The sequence below is a fragment of the Diorhabda sublineata genome, chromosome 1 (genome assembly GCF_026230105.1).
Source record: "Diorhabda sublineata isolate icDioSubl1.1 chromosome 1, icDioSubl1.1, whole genome shotgun sequence".
In the NCBI taxonomy this organism is placed as follows: Eukaryota; Metazoa; Arthropoda; class Insecta; order Coleoptera; family Chrysomelidae; genus Diorhabda; species Diorhabda sublineata.
Genome location: NC_079474.1, coordinates 33109880 through 33131486, shown reverse-complemented (window position 1 = coordinate 33131486; position 21607 = coordinate 33109880). Strand labels below are relative to the sequence as shown.

Genomic DNA, 21607 nt, shown 5'->3' with positions numbered 1-21607 from the left:
AATACACCATGGAAACTATATGTTGAGTTATATGGCTGGTATCCTATGACTCCAACGATGCATAAGGTCTTAATTTATGGAGCTTCAATAATAGAAAATTCGTTGTTGCCGATAGGGCAACTTTCGGAAGAAGCTGCTGAGGCCCGCAATAAACATTTTAGGTCTTATCGTCTAAACTTTGCTCGCAAGTTTTCGAGGGAAGAATGCAACTTAGATATTTATCATAGGTTACTATTAACATCCGACCCATTTATTAGTTCCATGAGAAAGACCAAAAAAAATTATTTTTGCCTTAGACAATGCAGCTATTAATTCCTGCTGAGCCAAACCGACCAATGGAAATTGATGAAAGCGACGAAAATTTAAATGTAGATGAATAATTCTCCAATGTACGATTGATTATTTTTAGTGATTATCTATTTAGTTTATGTAACTTTAATATTGTATAACGAATGTAAAGATCCTTTTAATAATATAATATATTTACTTACTTATTAGAACAAAATAAACTTTTTTTTATTTAATAATACATACCTGAAAGTATTACTAAAACTTAGACAGCTGTCCCTCCTTGGGGAAAGCCGCGAGTATGTCATATGTATTTTCAATATAATATTAAAAAACACTTTGACATCAACTACGATCTCGAATAAAATATTTTTTGATAAAAAATCACAAGTAGGTGCGCCTAACCACCGTGCGCCAACAAATAATTTCGATAAGTTATTCCAAACACAGAATTCTTTTTATGTAACTATTTTGTAATAAAAATATCACATAAAATAATTTTGGCCGCCTAAATCCTGAATAACGATCTATGTGCGGTGCAGCAAGTTTCTCGGCCACTAAAGCTTCGCATCAGAGAAATTTGTGGTATCGAAGATAGCCAAGAAGGAACGAGTGCAGAACCACTACCTGAAAGAGGAAGGTGCCACTTTTGCGATAGTAAAAGAAATAGAAAAACCCGCTTTCATTGTGTAAAATGTAAAAAATTCATGTGCCTCGAACATGTTAACATGTTTCGGGAAGTTTTCGGAATGGAAATGTAAAATTAGGTGCTGTGTTTTTTCGATCATATATTTTGCACATTGTGATTCAGCTTACATTTATTTAGAATAAGTTTTCAGTTTATTCTTTATCTCTTTTATCTGTATCTGTATTTTATTTTATAAAGATCAAACATATTTTACTATAATATAATTTTGTTTTAATACTTCTATATAAAATAAATTTATGAGACCGAAACGGGTAACCGGTCCCAGATTTTCAAGCATCTAACTAAGAATAAAATGTTGTTTCATCTAGATAATGCACCAGCTCACACATCCGTTATTGCAATGGCCAAAATTAATGAAATAAAGTTTGTTACCTCACGCACAACTTGACGAATCTTATTATAAAAAAAGTATCGAACTGATCTCCTTGATCTCTTCTAGTTCTGTGAGTGTTTTATTGGTTTCCTCGATTAAAATATTTCTTATAGATAAGAAAAACTCTAAGCCGAGTAGTCCTTGGTCTTCTTTATAGCTGTCTCCAATACAAAACTCAACACTTATTTAAGAAGAGAAATAACGTGCTGGAAGTTATCTTGATTCGATTCCGACGATCTTTTTTTTTGGTTTTCATTTGTTTTTTGTGTATTTTTTTATACTGTCGATGGTTTTTAACTTCGGGTTAGCAAAAAAAAAACACGAGGAAAAGGAAATTTCGATCGTACCTTGTATATCCAATAGACTTCATCCAAGGATTGATATGATAATTTTCTATGGAACGATAATTGTAGCTGTTGGAGATTTCGAATGTTTCTGACATTCATCAGTATTCCTTGCTTTTGTTTTGATGAGGGCTACATAGAAACGCATGGAATGGTTGAATTGTTAACGTCATCGTAAATTTATTAAACAGAACATTATACAATTTGTCAGATTCACGTACATTTTTGAAATGTAACTAAAAAGGTATATAATTCAATCATATTAAAATAAACTCGATTTTTAAGAGGATTAGACTAAAAATGATTTGTTTTCAATCATATTTTTCACAGATTTTGTTATTGTATTGAGTTTGTAATCGAAAAATCTCAAAATAGTAGATGTTTTAAAAGTTGTTTGATCATTTAAGCTGAAAAACCATACGAAACTACGTTGCTGTTGAATTATTTAATTAAGGTTATCCACAGGAAAAATATGAAAAAAAAATACTGTTTTTGAAAACTAACTTTAACTTTGCCTCACTTCCATTCGTTCTAACCTAACCTAACCTGAAAAAATACTTTAAGACATGATGCAAGACAACGTGTATCGAAGTGTTTGACCAAATAAGGTGACAACTTCAAAAATTTTAAGGAAAATCAACAAAGCTGTACTGGATGATTGTCGACTAACAGACATAGTAGGCATTTCAAAAATTGCGGTACATCGCATATTAACTGAAAATTTGAAAACAAGATGGTTGTCGCGTTTGCCCACAATTGAACAAAAACAGTGTCATGAAAATGCTTCCATCGAGTGTTTGGCAATGTTTCACTGAATTTTTGCTCCGATTTAGAGCCATGGATCTATCCCTTCACACCCGAAACAAAAGAACAAACAAAACAATGGATTGAAAAGGAAAAACCGTCTCCAAGAAAGGCAAACACCGTCCATCTCCATGCAATGGCGTCGGTTTTTTGGATTGGCTGGCTCTGGTCGGTACCACACGATGCTTCCAATGCTTCCAACGTTGGGTGCTGGTATGATTAGACGCATTATGTTGTTGTAGTGAACATGTCTTTCGACGAATGTTTTGCTTCCAGCTTTGGCATTAAAACGTTAGCCATGGAATCGTTTTTTTTTTAACCCCAACATTGGAACGAAGTTGGAACCAATACTTATTGTACAACTACACCCACTTCTTGTCCTCTTGCATGTGAATACATTGTTCAGTATCATCCAGTTTATTGTGAAATAATTTATATCTTTCGCATGCTATTTATCACTTTTTGTCACGTTTTCTTCTATTTGTGAGTTTAGGTAAGGTTCCAACCTCCCTTCCAAAGTTCAACCGTACGTTGGAACGCGAATGTTAACGCAAACTTTCTATGCATCGTGTAGTATTGCCTTAAGCCGAGCTGTAAGCGGTCTGACGTTGTATTGCAGTAATATCGCACTACGTATTGAAATATCGCGACGTTTTTATAAGTAAACTAGTTTTAACTTGTTTTTAAAAAGTTAGCATAATACTGCGTGTTCACAGCTCGTTGTTCAGTGAGAAAATTAACCGCAATGACTCTAAGTACTAAAATTTTATTTCAAAATATTCAAATATCCTTAAAAATATTTTTATTCGAAGTTATTGGATTATTTTGTATGATAAATATGAAAAATATTATTGATTGATGTTAAATTGGCACCAGGCGTACATCGAATAGTAATAATTTCTCAAAGCCTTCATGTTTTTAACAAATGAACCGAGTCACTAAAATGTAATCCTCTTAAAACCGAATATACAAACGTTCATTTTTTTACATATTGTTCATTAACAGGTTTAACAGATAAATAGTAACAAGTCAAAGTATAACAAAGAAAAAATGAATGTACACACAGTAACGAATTCTATTACAACTTATGAATTTTATATTATATATAATGAATTTTAGGTCAGCCACTTTTAGGAGGCACAACACTTTTTTAATTTTATAAAAATTTGTCGGATTCCAATTTTGTAATATTATAGATGCACTTCAAAGAGACGTTTACATTTAAAATGACATTTGACAACAGACAATTCGTGTTTGACTAATGTTAACATCGTATAAATATTGACATTGACATTGACATTAACATTGATTGATACTAACTTCACTCAATTGTTTTGCCTTCCCTGAAACTGTCCACTAACACTTGGTTATATTATAGAAGATAGTTTTTTATAGATTTTTTCAGGCAATTTTTCAAATTTTTCTCTTGGTAAGAACCATCCTCGTACTTCAAGGAATATAATAAAAAAAAGAATTAGCGAAATCGGTTGAACTATATTCAACTATGTACAACTATCTATATATATAGTAAACAATCGTGTTTTATATTTGTTTACATAAATTCCTGAGTGTATAATAGCTACCTTTTAGATGTTTAACAATATTATGAACGTAATTTTGATTTCTATTAACCTCGCCCTTGCGTAGGTTCAACTTAGTTTATATTGTCTTTTTACGACCTTCGGGGTTAATAACCACCATTATAACATTGTTTCGCTTTGTCCATAAAATTGAATAATTTTCTAATGACAATAAAGCTTATTTCTGCGAAACATACCCTTAGCAATTCGTCGTGATATAACCTGATAAGTGAATAGGACATGAAAGTTTATTTATTTGGCCACCCAGATTTCCAGATCTAGCTTACTTAGATTTTTATTCGCAGGGCTGAATAAAAGATCTCTTTTTAAAAAATTGGGGCCTAAAATTCTGATTCTGAAGTATCTCTCGGGGCCATTTTTGTTATAATTTTTTCCCTGCAGCTGTATAATCCTGCATACAAGGAGCGTAGACTTAATCAAATATTGAAACCATCAAAAACTAGTATACAGGATATATCTAATACTTATTTTCTCACCCTGGTATAATTTCTATTTTCCGAGTATTCAATGTCCATCAAAATATGTAATTCGAGAATCACACCTGAGGTCTGGAAAAGTAATAGAAAATATCCACCTATCGATAACGCCTTTTTACGTCTCTCTTAGCTGCATCAGATGTCCGAGCGCCTTGTTAAGATAACGAACTGTTGCCCCTGGCAACTATTTAGGTATGTATGTAATTTTGTCTTATACGACATTCGAAACTACTTTCGTTAACATTAATTAGATATTTTTGCTTATTCCGATTGATAAATATACACAGAACATTTAAAAATTATTTATTTCATAAATATTAATAACGTATTTGAATTTGAAACCAATAGAACAAATAGCAATGATAATATTTGAGGTTATAATTTATAAAATCAAATATATTCAACAGTTTTTGCGTATTTTGGAATGAAAACTTAAATCGAGAGCATATATTCAAATCAAAGAAAGATTTTAAATGAATTGTAAGTCAGTTTGTAAATCGGGAGAATCGTGAAATAATTGTATAAATAGAATTTATCTTGCAGCATATTTTTATGTGGTTCGTGGCTGCATTGTTTATTGCCTATCCGGTAGGTTTGGGTATGTTTTCTTATTCCGAACAAAGGGAACGCGGTATTAAAAAATTGGATGACAGGTGACAGAGATTAATAACGTGTACTAGCATGGTTCTAAAGAACGATTTTATGTTTTATTTAATTGTTCTAAAATAGATTAAATTTTTATAACAATGGTCCACAACCATCATGATTATTTTCAAAAATTATATTTTTATGAATTATTCTTTTAAAATGAACTTACTTGATATACTCATTCATAAGCATTTTTCGTCGATTTTGAAAAGACATTTTATTAGATACATATTTGTAGCTGAGTGATTAAATTTTGAAATTATGTTTTTCATAAAAGCTTCCACTACATTTGGAAATAATACTCTCTTTATTACTGGGGATAATTATTTTCAAAACAAAAAAATACGAGAGATGTCCGATAGTTTGACATTTGAATCAGACTGATTTAAGGACTATATTGAGTTCTTTCTACATGGCTCAGTAGACGGCAGTAAATGTATTAAGAAATATTATTAGAACATTTTTTGTAACCCTAATTAACCTAAGAGTAAAACGTTAATTGAACTCTGCTTTTCCCAATTAAATAATAGGGAACTTCGTGAAGTATTACCAACTTAACTTCCCTATCTATTAAGTGATTTACGTCTAGTTTCTTATTTGATATATTGTTGACTATAAAAATCACTAAAAATGTCGTCATCGTCCAAGGTTGGTGGAAGAGAGGTTGTACGATAACGTGGGTACGGAAGTTGAAAAAGAGAATCCGTTGCGTCACTTGTTAAAAACTATCCGATATATAAGCATTTGATTTGTGATTAACTCTTGATTTATATCCGCTTTTTCATTTGTTTTTATTCCGAAGTAACTGCATTAAAATGAGTGTGGTTGTCCACCTTAGAGAGTTCTGTGTTTTATGGTTGGATAACCATGATTTGACTGATTCTGTGATAAATGAGTGACATTTGACATTTTTGACATTCTCACCGGCTGTTGTTAGTTCTGATTAAAGATCCTTAAGTTAATAAGAGAATTTAAATAAAATATATTTATACCATATGCTTGTATATTATATATCATACGTCATATTTACGGATCACGTAGAAATTATGTAATTAAATGACAAGTTTTTGGTCACTTCAAGTTACCGATGAAATTTTACGTAATAATGAAGTGAAAAAACGACACCTTGTTGCCTGGGATGATGGAATATTCAATGCTTAAAAAGGGGTCTTTATCGTTTTTTTTTTCAAGGAAAAGAAAGCGGATTTACTTACCGTCAGTTTCGATTCCCAAAAATACCACATCAAACTGTTTATTACATTAAATCAACTGTACCAATACAATCTTACCATTGTATAGGCATCATTAAAAGATCCTTTGGTTCATATACACTTGGAGAGAAAATGAATACCCCAAAGATTCCTTTGAATCTATTTGCCTAACGTGGAAGCACGTTTCTCCAATTTTAGAAATATTTGGAACAAATATCCACTTAGGACCGCGGAGCACGACCTTTAACCACTACTCCACGTTCAGAATTAGTTAAGGGCTCAATACTTACAATGCAAAAAAATGCACAATCATTTGCCAGTTGAAATCAAATCTTTTTCCGAATTTCGTTGGTTGTTATTGATTTTTAAAACAAATTACCACCTATTTAAGGATTGCTGTATAGTTAATTTTCACATGTAATTTTGATATTCATTGGAGTTTTCATGTGCATATTTTGTTTCTGTCTACAAATTGTAAAAAGGTTTTTGACAATGACATTTATCCCTCCAGACAAAGTTTTCACTCAAATTGAAATGGTGTCGAAGAGAATAGAGACTCGATCTTGTACCCCATTTTAGATGAATAAGAGAGATTTGAATCCTGTCTCAATTTCCCCAGATGGATGGACAAGACAATACAATTGGTAATAACGTTCCATTCAAAGCAGCATTTTCCAAAATAAAAATAATGATTACCAGCCCAAATAACGAAGAAAAATTGATAAAACAAAGTTACGTTACCCTTCGAGAAAAAAATGATTAAGGTGATTAAAAAAACAACAAATGATTTTTCCAAATAATTTTTTTTGAATTAACATGTTTAACAGATTGTCCAAGTTTTCTATAAAAAATAAAGAGAAAAAAAATATAAATAACTATAAACAAAACATTTTTAATACTTTTAAATGCAACTGGATAATTTTTCTAGTAGTAAGTAAATGCCATAAAATGGGATATTTCGGATGAATTTTCGTTAATATTTCGTTAAATAAATAATAAAAATTATTTTTAAAGCAATAAAAATCATTTTATACATACAATAATAACAATAAAACATATACTTTTAATAATATTAGACGTCTGTTTACACTATACAGGGAGTACACGACTACACAAATCAGTTATTTAAAATACACTCTCTAAAGTGTACTAACTCTAATATATAATATATTCCGAGCTTTCGAATACTTATGTATTCATTGTCAAGGAATTGATTAGTTAAGAATCGTGGTGTTATAAATTTTGTGATATTAATTAACAATTATCAACTAATTAATTCACAGATGATGAATACAGAAGTATTCGAAAGCTCGGAATATATTAGAGTTACTACACTTTAGTGTTTAATTTTGTCACTATACGAAAACGCTCATAATCTATCTGGCAAAGATTTTTAACAGTATCATTTGAAAATTCTGATAAAAACTTTTTATAAAACGAATTTTTTACATAATTTTCTTTGGTAGCCTCAAATTTCTTATATTTATTTCTCTCACTGACTGCGCCAGTTTTACTGTTTGTTTAGTAAAATTTTGTTGATACAAAAATTTTTTTCATTAAAATGTAAAAGTTATTCAATAATTATTTGAAAAAATCTATAGTTTCTAAATAACTGATGTTTTTAAGAAAATATAACTGAATTGATTGTTTTATTTGAAAAACCTGTGAAAAAACTTTTCATAAAAAAGGTTTTTAATAATTTTCTTTTGGCAACCTTAAATTCCGTATGAATTGTTTTTCCATTCACTTGTACCACTGACTGCGCCAGTTTTTTCACTAAAATTGTATTGATCTAAATATATATGAATATTTTTGGTCTCTTTTGATTGAAAATTAGATTTAGAAAAAATATTTTTACTTTTCAAATCAGAAGAGACCTAAAATGAGGACGATTTATCAACAAAAACATATAAATATGTATAAGAAGTGAAAAGCTGAAGAAATATGTTGTACAGATCTTGGATGAACCTAACGATATATCGAAACAATATGCTATGAAATATTCATGTCAAAAATATATATTTGTCAAAATAAAATCATAAATTAAAATATTTTCAACCGAAATATCCCGAAAACTACAAAAATGTATACGAATAATTCAAGTTTGAGCGGATCCGTACGTTCCGGGTGGTGGTCGATAGTACTTCGGATACGCTAATAATTGTATAGAATTAAAAGCATATTTTCTGATACCGATATTCTTGAAAGCGTTTTCTCTACGGCAACCCTCGCTGAAAAAATCATTTCAAAATACCATTTATACATTTTACGATCAAAATTTTCATAACTTTTTGTACAAATCCAAAAATATTAGATTCGACTCCATTAATCTGCTATAAACGAAACATTCCGGATATTTTTTATAGTAATCTGAAGTTACCCCATAAGTATTAAAGGAAAAAATAATAACAGGTGCTCCACCAGGTACTTTGGGTTTAGCAAACCCATCTAAATAAAAAGAGTTAATTGTAGACATATCATCAAGGATTCCCATGATCCTCCTTTCTAGCTATTTTGACACTACCGCCCCAGTTATCTACAAAACTACAACCCCTTGATGTATAATAAGTGTTTGGTACTTTCACATCAGCTCAGACGTCCAGTGAAAAGTCATGTGTGTTGGAGAAACACATCCAAAGGTAATGACACCCAAAAATATCACAGCTCCATTTAAAAAGAAAAAGGAATAATCCTTTTGATGACCAAACCGTCGTTGAAACTGCTACCTGAATAGCAAGTCTTGGCTACTTCTAATCCAACAGATGTTTCTTCAACCAGATATAACCAAGCAACAGAAGTTTCCACATTTGAACTATATCCGGAAGAAATATGGGGTTACCCTGAAGCTTCTTCTAACATTGACCAACAGAAAAAGAAAAAAAGTATGTAATCGCAACAGATACACCAAAATAAAGAAGAAAACGCAATGTAATAGGAATTAAAAAGATGAAGGTAGTGTAGAAGAAGATTACACTGAAGTACAATATGTAGACTGTTCAGAAGAGTTAGAAGAATTTGATAAGTTGACATAACCTTAAGAATTATCAAGTGAACTTAAAGAAGAAGATGTTTTATGACAGGTTGAAATGAAGAAGAACTAAAAGGTCTGTTAGGTGATAATAATGACATGAAAAGTAAGCTACCAAATTTAAAAATTTGTAACAATTTTTTTTATGCCATATGTTCCAGATTTAGCATCAAAAGATGCGTACAGAGTGTTGCCATAACCTAAGGTTTTAAGTACAACTAAAAGACAACAGTCGTATTATTATTTTCCAGTTAATTTCCCTGGATTTAATATTCGATGAACATATTTATCAAGTTATTTCAGGTTTTTTTCTATTACAACTGTTTCATGGATACCCATGTGCAGTCTCTCAATGTACCCCAGTACGGGTAACACTTAACAGAGGTTCAGCTTGAAAAAAATGGAAAATGCTCATTATTTTTGAATGTTACATAATGTGGGTATGTAGAAAAATTATATAATAAGTTCATAAATTGAAAAATAAAAAAAAAAGGTTCTCACTGATCCCCACTTTCCCTTATAGGTTGATCCATTGGGTAGATTATACTTTTCTGGAGCTTTCCAAAAAGTGTTTTTGAAGAATATTCGAAATATTTTTGCAAACATTTTGTTTTCTCACTTAATAGATCCCATTGACACTTTTTTTGAGTTTGGTACTGTTTCTTGTCTTTAATAAGTTCAACGGTAAAAAGTAATTTGTAGAATAGAAACTAATCACTAAAACAGAATATGATATATAAAAAATTACCTCCTTAAACAATCTAAAGCTCTTTGAAATTCGTGTTCGGCCAGATGATACTCGTCTGCTAGAATCTGACATTCTTCTAGGGTAACAGACATCCCTGTCCTATCTTTGGCACTTTTACAACTGGTAAATCGTAAACCTGAAATATTATATATTGTTTTTCAATTAATTTGTTGTTTTATCAACATACCATTCAATTTTCTGCAAATTTGCGCTGCTAAATGAAGTATTTCGACATTTTTGGCTTTAGAACTATGTACAGATATTCGAAGATCTTCTATTATGGCACTAACAGGTCTCGATTGAACTGTACCAGTGGAAATTCTACGGGCGTTATCTAAAATCTTTAATTTCTTGTAACGCAAATAATATTCATTCAATCGCTCGAAATTGTCTATGTTTGATCGTTCCTGAGGTTTAGTAGCCCCTAAAAAAATTATAAAACAACCCCTGTATAAGTTACTAAACTCCCCACAAGTCACAACTCACCCAAACTTTCGGCGACGGTAGCCATTTCGTTGATCCCTATATTGAAAAATACAGGGGTCACGTGAAAAGATACAGTTTGTCTTGACGGTATGAGACTATAAAGGGAATCCGGTACAGGTAGAGATACTACTAGAGAATTTCTTGTTCCTGATACTTTCGGATTTGGATATGGTTCAGTAGCCGGACTAGGACTCCTAACTAAAAAAAAATATATTTATATAAAATTAATAGAGTATTTTAATGATAGAAATTTCAATTTAGACCCACCTAAAATGAATAGAACCGTTCTTAGGTCTTCAATAGCCACCGACATATCTCCCCACATATCAATCTCGTTACCATAATAACTCAAAAGTCCTTCGAAATGAGCTAAAGGTCCTAAACCACTCAACATTGTCACATAATTCGGATCAGGTTTTTGACACCATAGTTTCGACATCAAAGCGGTGACAAGAGAAGTTAACTGCAACATTTATAATATTAATTAAAAAAAAATTGTATAAATCATCAATTTTGGTTAGGTTAGGTACTGGTGACGTTACTTAATTCTATAATGACAAAATTATCACTAGTTCTAGATAAAACAGGATATCAGTCAATGAGGGAGTAACAGAAATAATTCGGAACCATGGATTGGACCAGCAATAGATATGGCCGGAACCATGGGTTAGACTCATTGGGTTGTACAAACCGTAGATGTGGCAGGAAAAAATATAAACAACCAAACCAAGAGCTGCCATATAAGAAAAAATACAAAGTAGTGATAGAGATTATTTTGTGATCCAGAAGCTCCTGAAAAACAAAACTAATAACAAGAAGAATTAAATTAATAATCTCTAATAAGACCAATCGTAACTTAGGTATCAAATGACATGAAAAATTAGAAAAGATGAAATGGTTTGACAACATTCAAGAAGAGAGGTCAAACATATGCCTAAAAAAAACATAAATGTCAAAATATACAGCAGTAGAAAGAGAAGCAGACCCCGTATCAGATCAAGTTCACTAAGACTTACAAATAAACAAATGTGAGAAGATGGGGACCGTCGGTGAAGAATAGACCAGTTTGGAGACTAATTGTCGAGGAGGCCAAAGTTCACACTGAACTGTAATGCCAATGGGTAAGGAGAGATTTGGCAGGATACCATACCGACTACCGTATTCGACGAATGCCACATTATTAATAACCTCGTATCTGTTATATCAAAATCCTATTGTACACAAAAGCTTTAAATAATTATATTTATGAGTTAGGTAGTTAAAGTTATGATTCTTCACAGTCACATTGATATGAGACAAAAATGAAGTAATCCGAGACGATACGTTAATATAAAATAAAAGTAATTAATTTGATACAATAATGGAACTTCCAGTATCTGAGGGACACTTGGGATCGCTTAACTATGACGTTGGTTCCCATTAGAAGCGGTTAGCTTACAATAAATCTCAACAAATTCAATAATAAATTGAAGTAAGGTAGTTAAAGTTATGATTCTTTATAGCCACATTAATATAAGACAAAAATGAAGTAATCCCAGACGATATATTAATGGTGGGTGAAATAATGGACACTTGGAGCCGCTCAATTATGACGTTGGTTCTCATTAGGAGTGGTCAGTATATAATAAATCTTAACGAATACAAAAATTAAAGTTAGAACAGATCCTTATAGTTCCCAACACAAGAGGTTGTATCTTTGTCTGAGTTATATTTATACAATGTTGCCTAATTTTAAATAAAAAATTATTATGTATATAATAAAGTTTATTAAAACTCTGGTACTTGGAGGCTTTTTGAGGATGTCGATATCTAATATGTGGCTAAATAAACCTTAATAATTGGATCTGGTTTTGAAATGTTTGTTTTCTTCACGAACAGTTAGGTGATTGTGGTGATTGAAGGGTTACTGTGTGTTATAGAAGGGCGATGGCCTCGAATCAGCGAGAAACTATTTCTTCAAATCACTGGTATACTTACAAAGTACACGCATTTAATAACGCTTACACTATATTATGTTTACTGACCTCTGATAACATGGGTAGTGAGTACATTGATAGTAATGACATTTTTGACAACTACATGTGTCTGTGGGTCCATATCTATTTGATGCTTCTCATATATATTAATGTTATTATTTATAAAGTGGAAGTTATATAGATTCAAAGATTATTATATCATTATGTTGTTATATTCTCATGGTACGTGTTTTTTTATTGCATCGAAATGGTTTATTACAGTTTTTAACGACCTTCTCGTTTATCAACCTACAGAACACTATATTGTATAGATAAATAAGCAACTATTGGTTAAATATGGTTTCAAAAAGCGGTATATGAAGTGAAAAATTTGTGCTTACGGCTTGCGAAAAACAAACGTCTCTTCTGTATCGCACATTACAGAACCTCTGAGCTATTTTCGGACTTTCTTGTACTCTGAAAACCGAATGAGTGAGTCGCGCCGTTTTTAATAGACCGTCCATTGCTAAACGTAGTTTACGCATACTGGGCCTCAACTCAGCCGCCCAATCGTTGATTTTATTTATATCCAGACCGTCAGTAAATTTGTTACCTAAAAGAATAACAAATAAATATTTTTCTAATGTATATATTTTCATTAAGATAAAATGTTTTATTTTTATTTACCGTTCTTTACAATTTTATTAACAACTTTTGTAACTGCTTCTGTTTCTTTTTCGATTATAGTGCCTCTTATGGGTTGGTCGACGATAATACTTTTTTTACTGTTTCTAAAGTTCGGTTTTAGTCTTACAGCTGGACTATTACACCTATAACATTTAAAAATTATTATACGGTAGAATCTCTTTAATCGGAATAGAATTATCAGAATATACAAAACATTTTTATTTACGTATTACATCAATTAGAAAAAAAAAAGACATTTATAGATTTAGCAGATAACATTCTAGACTTAGCTGCAAAATCCTCAATTTCTTGATCTACAAAATGTCTATAGGTTAGGTTAGTTTCTCGATCTACAAAATGACCACAAATTAGGTAAGGTTCTTGTTGTACAAAATGACCATAGGTGAAGTTAGGTTAGGTTCTTGATGTACAAAATGTCCACAGGTGAGATTAGGTTAGGTTGAGTTTTTGATCTATCAAATGTCCACGGGCGTTGAGGTTGCATTTTGCCCTATGTACTGAAGTGCAATATCAAACGCGTTCTTGGCATTAGCGTGTGAAATTCGGGTAAGATTCTATAACTTCCTCATCGATTGCTTGGGTAACTGAAGTGACATTTGGTGGTAAGAAGTCTCCTTTCACTAATTCCTCATCAGATGGATTATAAAACAGTAATACAACACTAATAGGGAATGTTTCTTTCTAATTTATGTCCTTTCCAACAGATGGAACTAAATCGTCGGTAAATCAAGATTTGAATAGATTGTAAACAGGGAAAGAAGATAAATTTATGTTTTGGAATGTCCTAGGCTTATGAGTATGTAGTGTCAGACAATGTCAAGCGCTTTATTGAAGTTAAATAACCCTCCTCGAGAGTTACATATAGAAAAATCTAGAATACTTTAAAAATTAAAAGGTTAAAGATCATATTTTGTAAACATTTGTGTCAGCATTTATTTTAATATAAAATAGGAATTGTTGTAAACATCTTTTAATGATTTCATATTAATTAGTGCGATTCATTCAAAAAATTATAAAATTGTTTTGTTATTGTGAATAAAGTTTTTTAAAAATAGTTTTTCATAAAAAAAACACTTAACTGGCGCAGTCGCAGTAAGATAGCTACAGCAAACCCAAAAACCCTTAACCGGGAAGTATTCAAATGAAAACTGGAAAATATAAAATCTTACGAAGGAGATATTAACACTATGAGCAATGACATAAACACCCATGTTGTGGAGTGTATTTAGGAGAAATTAATTGGAAAGGCAGAGGTCATGGTAGAAAAGAACTAAACAATGTTTTTCCGATAGAGAGTAAAACATTTAAAAATTAACATTTGATATTTTTTATTTCAAAATGTTGATTCTTCTGTATATATTAACGAAAAGATTTATAAAAACTTCGTTTGTTACTTTGCGAAGAAGTTATTAATAATTATATCCAAAAAAGTGGGTTTATGGTAACATTTAAAGTCATAAAACCAAATCAGATATTCAAGTGAGGAATTTTTTCACAAACCCACTAAAAAAATAAATTTTTAAAATAAATTCATTGATATCGGAGCCAAGAAAACGATGTGTGTGTAATCTATACACAAGATCTTCGTACCAGACAATGTCAAAAGCTTTATTGATGTTAAAAAATCCTTCAGTAAATCTATTCTCATTTAATCAAGTTGTTTTTGTTGTTATCGGTTCCTTTATTTGTAAATATGAATTTTTTCTCAAAATCCAACTTTTTTAGGACTTCTTTTGTGATCCAGCAATATTCTTGAGTAGTATTTTTATCTAAGAGGTAAATATGAGAATCTTTTTTATTTTGAATGTTATTCCAAGCAGGTTTTCATGCTATTTTGTTATATTATAACAATAAACATCTTATTCTTTCTTTTATTTTGTAAATAATGTTCTAATGTTGGTTTTTCTTGTGGTTTTTCATTTCTGCTACTTCTGTTTCCATTTAATCAATCAGTTTCTGTTGTTATTGGTTCTAAAGTTGATCATCTATTTGTGAATCTGAGTTTTTTCCCAACTTTTTTAGGGCTTCTTTCGTGATCCAGTCAAGTATTTTCATCTTGGGGTTGAATTTCATAATTTTCTTATTTTCTACTTCTAAAAAAAAACAAAGTAACCACTATAGTATAAAATATTCTCACCTTCCGCATAAAAATTTGACTTTGCTAACAAGACACATAACGCTAGCTTCAATATTCAACTGAGTGATATCCCAAGGTTCAGGTTCATCAGTTGGTTTATAATAATTAGCCGATGGAGAATTACACATAATATTAGTATCGAGAAAAGTACGTCCTGTATCCCTTTCCGAAGTTACCAGTTGTATTGTACTTCCCGCACTTTCTACATCAATTGTACTACTATTTATTTCAGTAGAAGTTTCAATAGAATTCTAAAAAAAATGTATAGTAAATAAAAGAAAATCAAAATTAGAAACTTCAATACCTCATTTTGGTTGTCTTCGCAATCTGGAAAAAGAACGAAATTAGATTCGTCTGGTGTTTGCATGTCAGAACAAAGTTTTTGAACAACTTCGCTGGTATTTAACGTTGTACAATTAGAATCGTTTTGGTTTTGTACCTGAAATGATAAATATTAAAATAATAATAAACTTTTATCGATAATTACCACCTTCCATATATCTTCATCGTTAATAGGAGTACAAGGTGTAGCAAAATCTTCCAATTCCGGACTTCTCAAATCCAACGTATTAAGTTGTTGCGTTATCCTTTTGAATGGTGATAAAACGTTGGGTCTACCTAAACTATCCATGCTGGTATCGTCATCGCCCATTCCGGAATCTTCATTCGCTATCAATTTATATTCTTCGATGAAATTTAATGCTTCTTCCACCAGACCTGAGTCCCATAGACTTAGTAGTATGCGAGTTTTGTTTATCATATCTTCGCATATAGGTAACATGCCGTTGGTTTGTTTTTCTTTAGCCAGTCGCATCAAGTTCCGCATGGCTTCTACGACTTCTTTTCGTAATTGTTTGATGGCTTGGATGGCGTCGTTCGCCATTGAAATTTTCGTAGTTATTTGACAATTTGTACCGCTTTTTATGGGAGATTCTTTGAGTTGTTGAACTAATCTGAAAAAACATTTTTTTTTTTTTTTGGTAAACTTTCTAGTATTTCATATCAAGTAAAAATGTATTAAAATTAGTTTACTATTGATTAAAATGATTATTACCCCAATTTAATGATCAATATAATGTTTTTTTTTTTGGATAAATATTTATATTTTGATTTATAAATTCTGAAGAAATGAAATTTTTTCCCTATTTTATGTTTAATTCTTAGAAAAAAGTCCATCGACATATTTGAAAACAAATTTTACCAAGAAACATATATTTCCATTGTTCCCTGAAATAAAACTAAACTTGACAACATAGCAAACTCTGATATTTACATTTTAGTATAATTTCTCAAATATTATATTATTCATCTATATTTATAACTGGAAAACCGAAAAAATATCAAAATATTAAAAAATGTTTCCTATGATTTCTAAAATTATGCTAAATTTGGCAACGTGGCAAAATTTTAAATTTATTTTTCATCAATTTTGTACAATTATTGAAGAAAAACAAATTTCATCAAAATAATAAATATGAAAACGATATTTCCGTTCATCTCTGGAAAAAAACAGATTTGGCAACATATTAATCTTCAATATTCATTTTTGGTAATTTGGAACAAATTATCCCCTGCATCATGCATATGTTTAGCAAAAAAAAAAGAAATTTTATTAAAATAATGAATATGAATAAGAAATTTCCATTTATCTCTGAAATAAAGTTAAATTTGGCAACATGGCAGACATTTAAGTATTTTTTCGGTAATTTGTTACAACTGTTTAACTATTTCATGCATATGTGTAACAGAAAAAACAAATTTCATCAAAACAATGAATATGAGAAAGATTTTTCTATTTATCTCTGAAATAAAGCTAAATTTGGCAACACAGCAAATTTTATATTGAGTTTTCGATCATTTTGGGATAATTGATCACCTGTTTCATGCATATGTAAAATGGGAAAAAGAAATTTCATCGCAATAATAGATACAATAAAAGATATTTCCATTTATCCCTGAAAAAAAGATAAATTTGGCAACATAGCAAATTTTAAATTGGGTTTTCGATCATTTTGGAATAATTGATGACCTGTTTCATGCATATGTAAAATGGCAAAAAGAAATTTCATCGTAACAATTAATATGATAAAGATTTTTCCATTTATCTCTAAAATAAAGCTTAATTTGGCAGGATAGCAAATTTTAAATTGATTTTTCTGTAATTTTGGGATAATTTATCACCTGCTTCATGGATATGTAAAACAGAAATAAACAAATTTCATCACAATAATAGATACAATAAAAGATATTTCCATTTATCTCTGAAAAAAAGCTAAATTTGGCAACAAACCAAACTTTTATATATATTTTTAAGAAATGTGGTAAAATTTTCAACTATTTTATTCATTTTTATAACTGAAGATCAATCAAAATGAAATATGAAAATTATTTAGATCCAAATTAATTAATCCTTGTACTTTCCCTAAATACTATTTGAACCTACAAAAAACTTCATCTTTGTTTATTAATAGTAGAAAAACTAACGGTGTTGCCAAGTTTCATAACATATATTTTAATTGATTAGTGAAGCAGAAGCTGTGTCCAAAGCTCAACCGGAACAAGCTTTTCATTATTAATAAATATTTCGAAAATTAAAAATATTTACTTAATCAATCCACCATTTTTAGATTTGTGTGAATGCGCTGTAAAAGCACCTACGGTAATCCAATCATAAAAACCCGATTTGTTAAGCGTGTCGTTGTGCACCCACATCCGTTGCAAATGTAAATTAACAGGAGCAAATTCCAAAGTTCTATCGCCCTTTCTACTGCTAGCCTTGAAAAGACTTCCCTTGTGTGCTTGCAGATTTTCTTTAGCTTGAGAATACAACCGCAATAGGTGCAAGTGTCTATCTAACAGTTCTACCTGTCTAGAATGCCAAGGTTCTCGCAGTTCTCCCATACCTGCCACCTCCTGTAGGAGCTCTTTCTCCTGTTGGATCCATATATCGCTGAAAATTTCGCATAAACGCTAAACTACAGTATAATATATTCGAGATACTTACAGTACTTGTCGTGGGAAAGAAAAACTGATCCTACTTTCAGCCATATATTCGTGCACGCAAATATCTCCCCCTAAACCTGAATGAAAACGATAAGTTTGCAAATGTGGTGAAGCGAATATCAATTTTAAATCGGATTGATTGGGAAGTTTCATTTTTACACCCAATCTAGGGGGTAAAGACTGTGATCTACGATGTGCGAATGCCTTAAAATGATAAATTATGCATTAATAAAAAAAATAAGAAAAAATACACATACCTGTTGGGGATTATGTAACGGCTTCTTACAAGGTGTATGTTCAGTACTACTATTCTTGTCTTCCCTTTCTAAAAACCAAGCATTAATTGTCAGGAATCCTACGGTACTATTAGACCTAGACATAAACGGTATACGAAGTCTTGTAGAGTCTTGTATAACGCTCAAAAGAATACAAGACGACCCTAAAGGTACTGCAGTATCAGATACTCTTTCTCTTACATCGAAAACGGTAAAACGCACTCTTGTATCTCTGGAAAGACCGTCAGATGCCCGGAAGCTCACAGTAGAAAGGAAAATGGGGTTACTACATCTCTATAAAACGAATATAGTTAATCACAACGTTGTAATAAGAATTAAATACTTGCCTCTATAACCTCGGTTCTGCCATATTGTACCCAAAATTTCGAAGAAGGTATATAAACATCTATGACTAGAGAAGGATTCGGTGGTCTACCATGACCATCACAGAGTAAATTATCACAAGAAAATGACGCTTCACACAATGGTATTTCAGTAACATCTATAATAAACTGATTTAATCATAATAATTGGTAATTATTTTACTTTTACCTAGAGCATGCGTGTGCTGCATTCGCCAAGTTTGTAAATCGACTACTGGTTTATGATTTTTTCTTCTTTCTATGCACTGTCTTAGAGCACTCAATTCAGCTCTGATACCTTCGTAGCTTGCCTGTTTAATCGCATCTATCCAACTAGATCGTTCAATGTCTGATATAGAAGCAAGAGCTTGACTAAGTCCCCCATCAAACACTAGAAGCCCAAAAAATTCTATATAAAACCAGGGGGCAAGTAAATAAAACTTTTTACCTAAGTAAAATGGAAAATATCCTTCAATCATAAATGGTGATGCAGACATTGGTGGATCTATCCTAACTTGGCACTGTTCAAGAACAATCACTCCTAATGGTTCAGACCAAGGATCACGGTTTTTGAAATAAAACAAGAGATTTCCTCGAAGTCTGCACCATCTTTCTAAACTTACTGCAAAAGATTAGTGATTCAAATAACTTGAACATTCTGTGTATTAATATTTTAATACCTTCAGTTTTTCTAAAAAATCCCTCCTGTTTTTCTCGCAAAAACAGTACTCCTTCTTTCTCAAATTTTGTTGATGGTTGTATGGCTAAAGTGACTAATTCTTGCTTATTGAAACGCATATTGGGAGATAGTTTGAAATAAAAACCCTAAAACAATATAATGGGAAAAAGTGACATAATTAAATCAATATATGAAACCGAAATTATAGGGAATGTGCCAAGAAGTACCTGGTTTAACAAAAAAAAAACACAAAATATATTTATTTTTCAATGTAATCTCCTTTTAACTCCATACACTTTTCCCAGTAACTTTCAATAAGTTCGATTACTCTTTTTATAATAAATTTGGTATAAGAAACTAATCCTAGGTGAGTAAATCTGGCGAATAGGGTGCATGAGGTAGTAATTTAAACTTTAATTCATTAATTTTGTCCATTGCAATAACGCTTGTGTAAGCTAGTCTTGATGAAACAACACTTTCCTACAGATGAAACAGTCTTTGTCTTCTTTGGAGCCGGTTCTCCCTTTTAAATCCATTGTTTTCCTGGTTTAATTCTAGACTATTAGACACTAATTGATAGAATAATTTTTGAAAACATTTTTTTTTGTTTCTGGGGGTTCACTAAGGTTGAAAGAGACTCTTGAAATGGCGTGGGTGGGATGTTGGATAATCTGAGCAGCCGTCAACTTCAATCTCAATATATTAATAATTAATTTATATTAATATTAGTTACTCATAAATATTGTATTCAGCCACTTTATTTTATAGAAATCTCAGTTATAACGGGCTATAGGTTTTAGTTTACCTTTAGTCTCTGAAGATGATAACTTGGTTATAGAAACGCACGTCAGACAGTGTAATTGTGAGTGTTGGTGTAGTGGGAGTGTCAACAGTGTGTTTCCAACTTACCTCATACCAGTTCAACAGCAATGAATTTGAGAGCAGAATAGCACACAAAAATGCCAGAATAGTTAAAATTTGTAGTATATTATCAAAAAATCTGTGTCTATAATGCAATTAACAATTCAAATATTTCCCATATGATATTATGAGATAATACGGGTCAAGGTTGCGAATTACTTATTTTAAGCATATTATAATTGCCAACATGTGGGAAACAATCTCACTATCATTATTTTAGTGGGCATAGCAATATCTACATGAACAGTATTCACAATTTATTTTTAAGTATTTGTTTTTCTTTAACATGATTCGACATAATGTCTAAATAGTTAAAAGCAAACAAAAATGTATTCAAGATTCTACAGTATGAATTTCTGACTAACACATGTTCAAAAGTATTAATATAATTTTTCGTAAATAAGTGATTTGAAAACTTATTTTATATATACTATTGCAAATTTTACTGTTTGTCTCAATTATATTATAGTTTTAAAATTTTCTATTTATAAGGGCAATTAGATATGGAAATTTACGGCATTTTATAAGCATTACCTAAATGTTTTGCTATTTAACGGGTTTAAGTAAACAATCTATTGGTGGTGTTCCCAAATAATAAATGGGATCTAGTTTTTATCACACATATAAATAAGTAAAATAATCACTTACTTAATTGTTCACATTCTATTGGCACTATTCACAATTTAAAACAATTATTTAATGTTTATTTTATTTTTAAAATTTTATAACACATCCATTAAATTTGATATTTTATTTTTCGACAGTAAACAATCAGTATATTGTCAACAAAAATGTCAAAAATACGCACATATTGACATTGCCGCCATATTTTTAGATTTTCTATCGCTGTT

General features: G+C 30.9%; 1 protein-coding gene across 1 annotated transcript; it reads right to left on the bottom strand.

The window, feature by feature from the left end:
- Positions 1-7238: 7238 nt before the first annotated feature.
- Positions 7239-21601, bottom strand: LOC130448033 (inositol polyphosphate-4-phosphatase type I A). The gene is made up of 18 exons (XM_056785191.1): positions 21405-21601; positions 19837-19981; positions 19605-19778; positions 19347-19547; positions 19142-19296; positions 18777-19088; positions 18521-18723; positions 18122-18466; positions 16007-16469; positions 15821-15955; positions 15517-15767; positions 13359-13501; positions 13073-13284; positions 10984-11179; positions 10717-10914; positions 10418-10654; positions 10231-10366; positions 7239-8685 (listed from the first exon to the last, which is right to left on the bottom strand). The coding sequence occupies exons 2-18, from the start codon at positions 19952-19954 to the stop codon at positions 8553-8555; spliced, it is 3612 nt and encodes a 1203-aa protein (XP_056641169.1). The 5' UTR covers positions 19955-19981; positions 21405-21601; the 3' UTR covers positions 7239-8552.
- Between the last annotated feature and the right edge of the window lie 6 nt (positions 21602-21607).

Excerpts from the sequence above, each read along its gene's own strand:
- LOC130448033 (XM_056785191.1), bottom strand. The coding sequence starts at position 19,954 with ATGCGTTTCAATAAGCAAGAATTAGTCACTTTAGCCATACAACCATCA. Across the intron at positions 19,779-19,836 it reads ATTTTTTAGAAAAACTGAAG|TAAGTTTAGAAAGATGGTGC; the intron begins GTATTAAAATAT and ends AATCTTTTGCAG. Across the intron at positions 8,686-10,230 it reads GCTTTAGATTGTTTAAGGAG|CGAGGGTTGCCGTAGAGAAA; the intron begins GTAATTTTTTAT and ends TGATTTTTTCAG.